General features: G+C 35.8%; 1 protein-coding gene across 1 annotated transcript in view; it reads left to right on the top strand.

The window, feature by feature from the left end:
- The window catches only part of CLGN (calmegin), a 59048-nt gene extending 47448 nt beyond the window's left edge, over positions 1 to 11600 (top strand). Inside the window, exons 11-15 of the mRNA XM_044225769.1 lie at positions 1318 to 1533; positions 2586 to 2711; positions 8073 to 8241; positions 9249 to 9349; positions 11305 to 11600. Coding sequence (XP_044081704.1) covers positions 1318 to 1533; positions 2586 to 2711; positions 8073 to 8241; positions 9249 to 9349; positions 11305 to 11385 — 693 coding nt within the window. The 3' untranslated portion in view covers positions 11386 to 11600. The remainder of the gene's footprint in view (positions 1 to 1317; positions 1534 to 2585; positions 2712 to 8072; positions 8242 to 9248; positions 9350 to 11304) is intronic.
- The last annotated feature ends 1320 nt before the right edge of the window (positions 11601 to 12920 follow it).

Raw genomic sequence — 12920 nt, forward strand, 5'->3', positions numbered from 1 at the left:
TCCTTATTTTCTGGTGTTATTAAACTTTGGATTTTTTTAAAATATGAATTAGGTATCTTTTGAGTATACCTAGATTTTGGGGTAGAAATCTCTGTTATCCATTTAACCCTCTAGCTTTGTCTAATTCTTCATTGACATTTTCTAATATATATTGTAGGGATGCAGTTACATATTCCATTTGTTTACTGTAGCTTTTTCTTCTTAGCATTAATCACAGACTCGGTACTTTGGTAACTTCTTTGTTGAATGTCTGTCTCCCTCATTACTTTAAATTTAATCAAGGAACCATGTCTCTGTTGATCATCACTCGGTCCCTAACATCTGGTGTAGTGCCTAGTACAGAATAGACATATATGATGGAGGAGTGAGTGAGTAATCATATTGTTGAATTTTTTTATTTGGTTGAGTTTAATCAGTCAATCAGAAACTTTTACATTGAATTTTTTTCTGAGATTCAACCATGACTGATAATTGATGCCCCTCATGGGTATGTATTAAAAGGAGTGGCTTCCCATCTGCCTGTAGTTCAGGTCATGATCTCAGGGTCCTGAGATTGAGCCCTGCATCAGGATCCCTGTTCAGTGAAGGGTCTGCTTCTCCTTCTCCCTTTGCCCCTCCCTGATACTTGTGTGTGTTTTCTCTCTCTCTCTCAAATAAATAAATAAAATCTTTTTTAAAAGTACTTTATTAAAAAATTTTAAAAAATAAAACAAGTGGCTTAATATTTACCATACAGTGATCTCTCTGATTTGTGTAATTTTGATAACTTCTTGCTTTAAATAATTTTACTGAGTATAAAAAAAACTTGTCTAAAATAGTATTGCTTACTTGTGAAATTTAATTACTCAAGTTTGTGTGTGTGTTAGATTTTCCCTTTACCTGTTTTTGTAGTTTATTCATAGAGGACATTGTGTACAGAATGAGAAGAACCAAGCTCTTATTTCCAATGACTTGCTAATGAGTTAGTATCTGTTAACGTTTTCTTTTTTCTCCAATTAGTACTGCTGATTTCATTCAACAGCAATGACTTCTATTTTATTTATTTGTTTGTTTATTGAGAGAGCGAGAGCGAGACGGAAGGGCCAGAGGGGAAGGGAGAGAGAATGCCAAGGAGGTTCCATGCCCAGCATGGAGCCCAACATGGGGCTCATCTCACGACTCTGAGATCATGATCTGAGCCAAAATCAAGAGTTGGACACTTAACTGAGCCACCCAGGAGCCCCACTGACAACAGTGACTTCTTCAATAGCATTTATGATGAGATTATTTTATTTGAAAATATCTTTAAATTATTTTTTCTTTATTATTTTTTTCCAGGGAATCTGGAGTCCTCGAAAAATTCCTAATCCAGATTATTTTGAAGATGATCATCCATTTCTTCTGACTTCTTTCCGCGCTCTTGGTTTAGAGCTTTGGTCTATGACCTCTGATATCTACTTTGATAATTTTATTATCTGTTCAGAAAAGGAAATAGCAGATCGCTGGGCTGCAGATGGTTGGGGAGTGAAGATAATGGTAGCAAATGCTAACGAGGTACAGTATTTACCATAGAGTAGTCATGGGACTTCGTCCTGGTTATATGTTATACAAATACCCTTAAAAGGTAAAGGATACACGATAATTACTAAATGTACTTAAATAAATTTGCTGATAAAATATTTAGCCTTACTATATTATGACATGACTTCATCATGAACTATATCATGGACTATATATATTCATATGTCTTCATTAAATTATGATAGCATAATGGGATTTAATTACCTACTTGCTATTTATAAGGAGACTACTTAATATCCTGATCACCTAGTCAATTCACGGCCTACGTGGTAACAGTGATATAAATATTATTCTTTATTCATTTAAAAAATATTTCATTTAGAGGAGTAAGAGGATTTTAAAATTTATTATTGTTAAATTGTGTTCCAGTATTTTTTTACTCAAATCTTAACACTGTTTAGAAATATTAAGCTAAATATTTTGACACAATGCATCTTGGAGAGTGTATTTTTAAAATCAATTTCTGTAAAGAAAAATACCTTATATTTGATTTCTTTGGACATTAGCAAAAGCCATCAAAAGAGTAGATAAAGGGGTTTTTATTTTGAGACTTTTTAAATTTAGACACTTAATGATTTTAGATTCTATTTTAATAAGAGAAACAGTTTCCTCACTGAAGATTATGTGTGAAATTTCTTAATAAAAAAATGAAAATAATAATTCCCAGGTTGATCTTATTAATAAGTTCTTTAAAAGTACAGAACCAGAATGAGTTATTGAGCATTGTATACTTATAAATGAAGGAGATAATATATCCATAAAGAGTAGTTCTATCCTTAAGCTTACCAAAAAAATAAGTTTTCATAATTCTTGCTGGTAGATATATTTTCTATTACTACTTGATACATGCCAGTAGAGTTTAAACTGCAGTGTATAAGATGAGAAAATAGAATATTTTAGCCTACAAGTTCATCACTCCTTAATATACAACACCTATGTAAAGTAAGTTGGTGATTTGTAGGGGGTATTTCCTAATTAATGTTTATAAAATCTGAATTTCATTTTCATGCTTATTTCCTCTATAGCCTGGTATATTTAAACAGTTAATAGCAGCTGCTGAAGAGCGCCCATGGCTTTGGTTCGTTTATTTTGTGACAGTAGGGCTTCCAATAGCATTAATTGCTTCATTTTGTTGGCCAAGAAAAGTCAAGGTAAAGAAATTTAATTTCCTTCAACTTAAAATAAATCTCTCAGTGTTTAGGTGTTCTATTGAGCAATGATTCTTTTTTTTTTTTTTTTCATTTATTTGTATTTCTTTTTTTTTTTTCCAATTTATTTATTTTCAGAAAAACAGTATTCATTATTTTTTCACCACACCCAGTGCTCCATGCAAGCCGTGCCCTCTATAATACCCACCACCTGGTACCCCAACCTGCCACCCCCCCGCCACTTCAAACCCCTCAGACTGTTTTTCAGAGTCCATAGTCTCTCATGGTTCACCTCCCCTTCCAATTTACCCAAATTCCCTACTCCTCTCTAACGCCCCTTTTTTAAAATTTAAAATCAGTTAATGAACATATAATGTATTATTAGTTTCCGAGGTAGAGGTCAGTGACTCCTCAGTCTTATAGAACACCCAGTGCCCTTTACATCGTGTGCCCTTCTTCATGTCCATCAGCAGTTACCCCATCCCTCCGCCTCCCACCCCTCCAGGAACCCTCAGTTTGTTTCTGATAAATAAGATCTCTTACAGTTTGTCCCCGTCTCTGGTTTTGTCTTGTTTCATTTTTTTCCTCTCTTCCCTATGACCCTCTGCCTTGTTTTTTTAATTCTACATATGATAACTGCCTTTCTCTGATTGACTTATTTTGCTTAGCATAATACCCTCTAGTTTCATCCATTTCACTGAAAAATGGCAAGATTTCATTTTTTTCAATGTCCAAATAGTATTCCATTTTGTGTGTGTATATATGTATATATATGTATGTATATATGTATGTGTGTATGTATGTATGTATGTATATGTGTGTATATATGTGTATGTATGTAAGCATGTATGTGTGTGTGTATATATATATATACCACATCTTCTTTATCCATTTACCTGTTGATGGATATTTGGGCTCTTTCCATAGTTTGGCTGTTTTGGACATTGAGGCTATAAACGATGGGGTGCAGATGCCCCTTCAGATCACTATATTTGTATCTATAGGGTAAATACCCAGTAGTGCAATTGCTGGCTCACAGGGTAGCTCTATTTTCAACTTTTTGAGGAACCTCCTTGCTGTTTTCCAAAGTGGCTGCATCAGCTTGCATTCCCACCAACAGTGTAAAAGGCTCCCCTTTCTCCCCATCCTCACCAACATCTGTCACTTCCTGGCTTGTTAATTTTAGCTATTCTGACTGGTGTGAGGTGGTGCCTCATTGTGGTTTGGATTTGTATTTCCCTGATGCAGAGTGATGTGGGGCGTTTTTTCCTTGTGTGTTGGTCATTTGGATGTCTTCTTGGGTGAAATGTCTATTCATGTCTTCTGCCCATTTCTTGATTGGATGATTTATTCTTTAGGTGTTGAATTTGACAAATTCTTTATAGATTTTGGATACTAGCCCTTTATGTGATATGTCATTTGGAAATATCTCCTCCCATTCTGTCAGTTGTCTTTTGGTTTTGTCGACTGTTTCCTTTGCTGTGCCAAAGATTTTATCTTGATGAAGTCCCCCAATAGTTCATTTTTGCCTTTGTTTCCCTTGCCTTTGGAGACGTGTCTAGCAAGAAGTTGCTGTGGCTGAGGTCACAGAACTTGTGTTATCCTCTAGGAGTTTAATGGATTCCTGTCTCACATTTAGGTCTCATCCATTTTGAGTCTATTTTCATGTGTGGTGTAAGGAAATGGTCCAATTTCATTCTTCTGCATGTGGCTGTCCAAGTTTCCCAACACCATTTGTTGAAGAGACTGTCTTCAACATTGGATATTCTTTCTTGTTTTGTCCAATATTCATTGACTGTAGAGTTGAGGGTCCATTTCTGGGTTTTCTATTCCATTCTATTGATCTGTGTGTCTGTTTTTGTGCCAGTACCATACTATCTTGATTACAGCTTTGTAATAAAGCTTGAAGTCTGGAATTGTGATGCCACCAACTTTGGTTTTCTTTTTAAACATTCCCTTGGCTATTCTGGGTGTTCTGTGGTTCCATACAAATTTTAGGATTCTTTGTCCCAGCTCTGTGAAAAAATTGATGGTATTTTGACAGGAATTGCACTGAATGTATAGATTGCTCTAGATAGCATAGACATTTTCACAATGTGTGTTCTTCCAATCCATGAGCATGGAACATTTTTTCATATCTTTGTGTATTCCTCAGTTTCTTTCATGAGTATTCTATAGTTTTCTGAGTACAGATCTGTTGTATCTTTGGTTAGGTTTATTCCTAGGTATCTTGTAGTTTTGGGTACAGTTGTAAATGGAATCTACTCCTTAATTTCTCTTTCTTCTGTCTCATTGTTAGTGTGTAGAAATGCAACTGATTTCTATGCATTGATTTTATATCCTGCCACTTTGCTGAATTCCTATATGAGTTCTAGTGATTTGAGGGTAGAGTCTTTCGGATTTTCCACATAGAGTATCACGTCATCTGTGAAGGGTGAGAGTTTGAGTTCTTTGTTGATTCATATGACTTTTATTTCTTTTTGTTGTTTGGCTGCTGGAGGCTAGGACTTCTAGTACTGTGTTGAATAGAAGTGGTGATAGTGGACATCCCTTCCATGTTCTGACCTTAGGGGAAAAGCTCTCAGTTTTTCCCCCACTGAATGATATTCATTGTGGGCTTTTCATATATGGCTTTTATGATATTGAGGTGTGTTCCCTCTATCGCTACACTGTAAAGAGTTTTAATTAAGAAAGGATGCTGTACTTTGTCAAATGCTTTTTATGCATCTGTTGAGAGGTTCATATCGTTCTTTTTCCTTTCTTCCACTAATGCAATGTATCACATTTATTGATTTGTGGATGTTGAACCACCCTTGGCAGCCCATGAATAAATCCCACGTGGTCGTGGTGAATAATCCTTTTAATGTACTGTTGGATCCTATTGGTTAGTATTTTGGTGAGAAATTTTGCATCCATGTTCATCAGGGATATTTGTCTGTAGCTCTTCTTTTTGGTGGGGTCTTTGTCTGTTTTGGGGATCAAGGTAATGCTGGCCTTAGAAAATGAGTCTGGAAGTTTTCCTTCCATTTTTATTTTTTGAAATGGCTTCAAAGGAATAGGTATTAATTCCTTAAATGTTTGGTAGAATTCCCCATGAAAGCCATCTGGCTCTGAGCTCTTGTTTGGTGGGAGATTTTTGATTACTGCTTTAATTTCTTGCTGGTTATTGTTCTGTTCAAGTTTTCTGTTTCTTCCTGTTTCCTTTTTGGTACTTTATACATCTCTAGGAATGTATCAGTTTCTTCCAGATTGCTTATTTTTTGGCATAAAATTGCTTATAATATGTTCTTAAAATTGTATTTCTTTGGTGTTGTTTGTGATCTCTCCTCTTTCATTAGTAATTTTATTTATTGGGGGGCCTTTCTTGTTTTGGTAAGTCTGGCCAGGGGTTTATCAATCTTTTGTTTAATTTTAGAAATCTTATTTATTTCTTTAATTTATTTGAGACAGAGAGAATGAGTGAGAGAGAGAGCATGAGTGGGGTGGAGGGACAGAGGGAGAAGCAGACTTCCTGCTGAGCAGGGAGCCCAACCTGAGGCTCAATCTCATGACCCTGGGATCATGACAAGAGTTGAAGGCAGATGCTTAATAGACTGAACCACCCAGGTCTCCCAATCTTACTAATTCTTTCAAAGAACCAGCTCCTAGTTTCATTGATCCTTTCTATAGTTCTTTTGGTTTCTATTCCATTGATTTCTTCTCTGATCTTTATTAATTTTCTTCTTTTCTGGGTTTTGGCTTTATTTGCTGTTCTTCCTCCAGCTCCTTTAGGTGTAAGGTAAGGTTGTGTATTTGAGATCGTCCTTGTTTTTTGAGAAAGGCTTGTAGTGCTTTATACTTCCCTCTTACGGCCACCTTTGCTGCATCCCAAAGGTTTTGAACATTTGTGTTTTCATTTTCATTTGTTTCCATGAATTTTTTAAAACCCTTTTTTAATTTCCTGGTTGGCCAATTTATTCTTTAGTAGGATGCTCTTTAGCCTCCATGTATTTGAGTTATTTCCAAATTTTCTCTTGTGATTGAGTTCTCAAAGCATTGTGGTCTGATAATATGCAGGGAGTAATCTCAGTCTTTTGGTACTGGTTGACCTGATTTGTGACCCAGTATGTGATCTAGTCTGGAGAATATTCCATGTGCTGTCAAGAAGAATGTGTATTGCTTTAGGATGGAATGCTCTGAATATATCTGTGAAGTCCATCTGGTACAGTGTGTAATTCAAAGTCCTTGTTTCCTTGTTGATTTTCTGCTTAGATGATCTGTCCACTGCAGTGAGGGGGGATGTTAAATTCCACTACTATTATTGTATTATTACTGATGTGTTTCTTTGATTTTGTTATTAATTGGCTTATATAATTGGCTACTCCCATGTTAGGTGCATAAATATATACAATTGTTAGATCTTCTTGTTGGCTATACCCTTTAATTATGATATAGTGTCCTTTATCTCTTATTACAGTCTTCAGTTCAAAATCTAATTTATCAGGGTGCCTGGGTGGCTCAGTTGGTTAAGTGTTTGCCTTCTGCTTAGGTCATGATCTCAGGGTCCTGGGAAGGAGCCCCACAGTGGGCTCCCTGCTTAGTGGGGAGGCTGCTGCTCCCTCTCCCTCTGCTGCTTCTCCTGCTTGGGCTTTCTCTCTCTATCAAAAAAAAAATAAATAAAATCTTTTAAAAAAATAAAATCTAATTTGTCTGTTATAAGGATTGCGACCCCAGCTTCTTTTGATGTCCATTGGCATGAAAATTGGTTTTCCACCCCCTCACTTTCAATCTGGAGGGGTCTCTGAGTCTAAAATAATCTCTTGCAGATAGCATATGGATGGATCTTGCTTTTTTAATCCAACCTGATACCCTCTGTCTTTTGATGGGGGCATTGAGCCCATTTACATTCAGAATAACTATTGAAAGATATGAATTTAGTGCCATTGCATTACCTGTGAAGTCACTGTTTCTGTATATTGTCTCTGTTTCTTTCTGGTTTATGTTACTTTTGGGCTCGCTCTCCACTCAAAAGGTCCCTTTAAATATTTCTTAGGGCTGGTTTGGTGATCACAAATTCTTTTACTTTATGTTTGTCCTGGAAGCTTTTTATCTCTTCTTCTATTTTGAAAGACATCCTAGCTGGATAACGTATTCTTAGCTACATATTTTTCTCATTTAGCACCCTGAATATATCATGTCAGTCTTTTCTGGCCTGCCAGGTCTCTATGGACAGGTCTGAGTGAGTGATTCTTAAAGTGATAAGCTAAATTTCCTATGAGTTCTTACTGCTGTTTCAATGTGTTTGATATGTTATTGCCAAAAAAATCTTTTTTAAAAAATAGAACTTTGTTTTTACTAAAAATAGCTTTTGTTAAACTACTACAGAAAAAATATGAAGATTCAGAGTATAAAAAAACTGACATATGTAAACCACAAACAAAGGGAGCACTAGAGCAAGAAGTGAAGGAAAAGAAAGCTGCCTTGGAGAAACCGGTAGACTTGGAAGAAGAAAAAAAGCAAAGTGATGGTGAAACTCTTGAAACTCCTGAGAAAGGTAGGATTATGATAGGTAGGTAGGTAGGTAGGTAGCCAAAGGTAGGATAGTGATAGTGAGTTACAATGGGGACCCTGAGCCAAATTCGTAAAAAGGGAAGATTATCTGGTAAACACTAGCTATTACACTTATTGTCAAACATCTACCATCTGAATCCCTGTGAGCCTGCAACTGTGGCAGAGAGGAGTAATGGCCCCTGCCTGGCTGCTGTACCCTGAGCAGCAGTCCTGCTTACAGTTCTTGTTTTCTATGAAGAGAGAGATTTAAGATCAAGTATGCATCCCACGTGTTGTAGCTGTTTGAAGGGGTTTTTCTTGCCTCCAAGAATGTAGCTGAGATGGGAGGCACAGAGAGAACAACGTCTGTAGGAGAGAAATGGGTTTAAGGCAGGTAATGGCGGCCACAAAATTAACACCAAGTCTTTTAGTAGCTGTTTAGTTTAACATGTCGAATGAATAATGTAATGGCCCAAAAGGACGGCTGAATCATATGTCCCCTTTGCACCCTATACTAAACTCCTAAACATGCTCAAACTGAAGAACTAAGACTTTTTGGTAGGTCTCCATTGAGATCTGCTTACACTCCTCTAGGTAGCAATAAAACTGTCGATATTTGCCAGGTGTCTCAAGACAGGCTCCAGAACAAGCCCCTTACAATTTATGTCTTGAGCACTGTTTTTAACTTAATAGCTGATGAAACAGTTTACTTAAAAATTATATTCTCTAAATAATACACACATATATTTACATATGTATACTTATATATATGTGCTTTTCATATTACATGTAAACTGAGTGCTTAAGAACTTCTTAAACCTGTCTCTTCCCTCAAATATGATTTATTTATAAAATGTTGTAAAATAATATTTGCAATTAATTTTTTAGAATTTTCTCATGATAGAAATTGCCTTTAAATATCCGAATTTAAATAAATCCCCTTGTATTTAATACTTTTAGTAACAAAATTCTAATTCAAGTCTTTGCCTATAATAAAAATCTGTATTCTAGAAGAGGAAGGTGAACCTGGGGAAAAGAGTGAAGAAGAAATTGAAATCATAGAAGGACAAGAAGAGGGTAATAAATCAAACAAGTCTGGATCAGAGGATGAGGTAAACAAGTCTTTAACAGAAAATAAACTAGATTTTATGTACGATTGTTATCCATAAAAATTATCTTAAACAAAACTGTCTGGTTTACAGAGAGTCTTTTCAGGGTTCTACTATACAAAATTTGGCCATATTTCTCTAAACTTTCATAAGAGCCTCCATATTGTTTTTTAAATGTATTCATAAAGAAGGTACGAAAATGCTATAATTGATATCCTCTTACTTCCTGATGAGAAAAGGTATATAGTAAGCCTGGGGTTTACAAAATAGAGCTGCATCTGTAAAAAATTTTGTCTTTATCGTTAGTCTGTTGAAAATCATAATAAACAGACCATTTGAATATTTAAAAGGTAATTCTCTTTATTACAAGACAATTTTCTTTAGACCCATTATAAAAACATTATCATGGTCTGAATAATTTATTGTCACATTTCGTAATATTTCATTCATTGGGTAGTTGAGTAGTATCTGCCTGATAGGGTGTTTTTTCTCAAATCTTTAATAAACTGGTTTTCCCATTAACTTGATATGTCTACCCCTTTCGGCATCCTGATACATAACAGAAGTTTCTACAGTGCCTCTTTTTAGTCAGTTATTCTGGAATCAGAAACCATCCAGGATATGATTCCGAACCAGAGCTTTTTCTTTTTACCCAACATGTACCAAAGGCCTGTTTCTCTACCTGCTGGCCCTTAGGAACTGCATGACCTCACGGCAGTCCCCATCCTTAGCGCCCTCAGTACTCAGTGCTGGGCTGGGGAATATCACTGTTTTGCCTGGCCTCTGCATATGATGATGTAAACTTGCTGTTTTGTCTCTTTGAAGAAATCTCTCACATACATGTGTTTTATTGTTATTGTTTGTTTTCTAAAGCCTTTTCAATACATATACTTAGTTACTGGTCTTAATTGCCTGTGAGTTCTTAAAGGGGTTTTGGGGGCACATTAGTATGAATATACATATTAGAGGAAGCCGGGTAAAGATCATTTCTTCCAGGACAGTCATCGTTTCACCTGTCACTTTCTTAATAACAGTCAGATTCATGTCTGGTTATATTTCGCTACATAAAACATTTTGTGTACCTTTAAAAATATTTTTATTTATTTTTATTTTTTTTTAAACATTTTATTTATTTGACAGACAGAGGGCACAAGTAGGCAGAGAGGCAGGCAGAGAAGGGGGGGGAAGCAGGCTCCCTCCTGAGCAGAGAGCCCGATGCGGGGCTCGATCCCAGAACCCTGGGATCATGACCTGAGCCAAAAGCAGAGGCTCAACCCACTGAGCCACCCAGGTGCCCCAAAATATTTTAATTTTTTGTCTTTTAGTCTTCTTATATATCAGGGGGCTAAAATAAGCCAACTTGTGTATAGTGTGACCTTGAAAATAATTATAACTATTTTGTATAATACCATATAATACCTTCATTACTTTATTTTGTGACACAAGTTTAATTTACATATGAGTGCTTATTGGATAAGGAAAGAAAAAAAAAACAGACTATAAATTTGATGTTTCCCTTCCCTTTCTCCTAATTTTCTTAAACTACTGTGTCAGAAGTTCTGGAAATGTCTCTGTAAATCTAGCTCAGCAATTCATTACTTGTAAAACTACTGTGATGAAGTTAGTGCATAATATCCCACAATGAAAAGATCCTATAGCCTCTAATTAGCTATGGCATTGAGATTAAATTCCAAATGATAAAATAATTGAGCTGTTAGCAGTATTCCTTGTCAGAGGTGTGTCTGAATCAGTTGAGTTATTCTAAAAATGTAATCATAACAAAGGGTGAGCAAATTAAAACACATTAACTTATGTATACATTTTTGACCAGCTTCATGAATTAATGAACACATATAAGGTAGCACTTTTTAGAACATGTATTTTAGAGACTAAGAAATATGTTATTCACTATTTACCCATTGTGTGAAAATAAGCATTTGCATCATTCTTTCTTCTAGATGAAAGAAGCGGATGAGAGCACGGGATCTGGAGACGGGCCAGTGAAGTCAGTACGCAAGAGAAGAGTACGAAAGGAATAAACTATATCCAAGTATTTTTAATTCCTGAGCGAGATATTTGGCATTCTAACATCAGTGTGCCAGAGCCGAACTTGAGTCATTCTGTCCGTGTTTCTAATATCTAGCAATGTTATTCTTCCGGACATTTATTTTAGTCTTTCTTTTCAGGGAAAAAAACCACAAAACTTTGAAGTTACCTGGTCTTTGAATTTAGAATAAAAAAGAGTGGCACGTTACTTATCGGATTTAAGAGATTAATATCATTAGAAGTTACCGAGTTTTAAAAGTTGGAGAAAGTTTTGGTTTGTACAGAGCAAAATTGGAAAATCAGTTACTGGAATTTCCTCTTAAACAGCTATAGGACGATATAACAGGTAGTTCTCTAATAAGAATGAGTCTGTGTTCTGTTGTACAGAGCTAAACACAATAAAGTTTCTGTATGGTTGTTTGATTCTATCCACAACTGAAAGTGTTGTATGCGGCCCCCATTTGCCTAGTTGTGTCAAATTAGAGTCAGGGTCTGTTGCTCACTTAAATTATAGATTCCTTTAAAGAGGTGCTTTGTTGACAAGTCAACAAAACAGAGATGTCTTAAGTGTCATTCACTTAAGACATATGGCCAATAGTGCAGCATATTTTACATTTGAATACAAAGATAATAGGTTCATCAAAATATAATGGTCACAGATGCTTTCTAAGCCTTTATAATTGTTTTATGCTAGAATGGCTTACCCAACTGAGGAGATTGCTTATGCATACATTGCTCTTGGAAATAAAATTTAAACATTTTTTTCCTTTAAGTTAGACCCTCTTTAATAGGTAAATTATTGAGGGAGGAGCTTTAATTTATTTTCTTTTTTCTGGTCATTAAGAGATTCTAATCGCAAGTAGGTATCAGTCATCATGCTTTGTATTTTTATCTTGCTTTTTTTACTGTCAAATTCAAACTCATGTTAAGTCTCTAGTTTTAAAGCTGCCTCTAAGGTAGAAAGTAGATACTGCTTCTTTTTTTATAATAGTGACCAGAAATCACAGAACGACATTAGAGCGGAGCTGTATCATTCCTTTTAAAATATTTTAAGAACTTTTCATGTTTGGGTAACAGGTTAGGCCCTTTGGAAGGGGATCCAAATCTTTGAGGCCACGGAACGACATTAATACTATCGAGGGAAATTTGTACTAGTTGGGTAATATTTTTGGATTTCTTCATGTACATATACACCCCAACCCGAGCAAACTCCGTCCGACTCAGTTCTCCCATGGCCCACTCCCCAGTGGTACCGTTAGAGCACACGTATGGGAAGAGACTTTCGCTTCTCTTTTTACTAAAGTTAAGCCAAACAGCCAGTAATACTATTCGCTCCTTATCTCAGAGAATGAATTGAAAATAAGTGCTTTATTCTCATTGCTGTGTACTGACTTTCATAAACTGGTGGTGGAAGAAAATCTTAATCGTTAACCATATTTTGTGTTTATTTAATACTAACTGAACTTGACACATCTTGCAAGGACTCCCTTTCTTGCTTTATAATTGGGACATCCCAATGAACTAGACA

Source organism: Neovison vison, chromosome 11, assembly GCF_020171115.1.
Source record: "Neovison vison isolate M4711 chromosome 11, ASM_NN_V1, whole genome shotgun sequence".
Lineage (NCBI taxonomy): Eukaryota > Metazoa > Chordata > Mammalia > Carnivora > Mustelidae > Neogale > Neogale vison.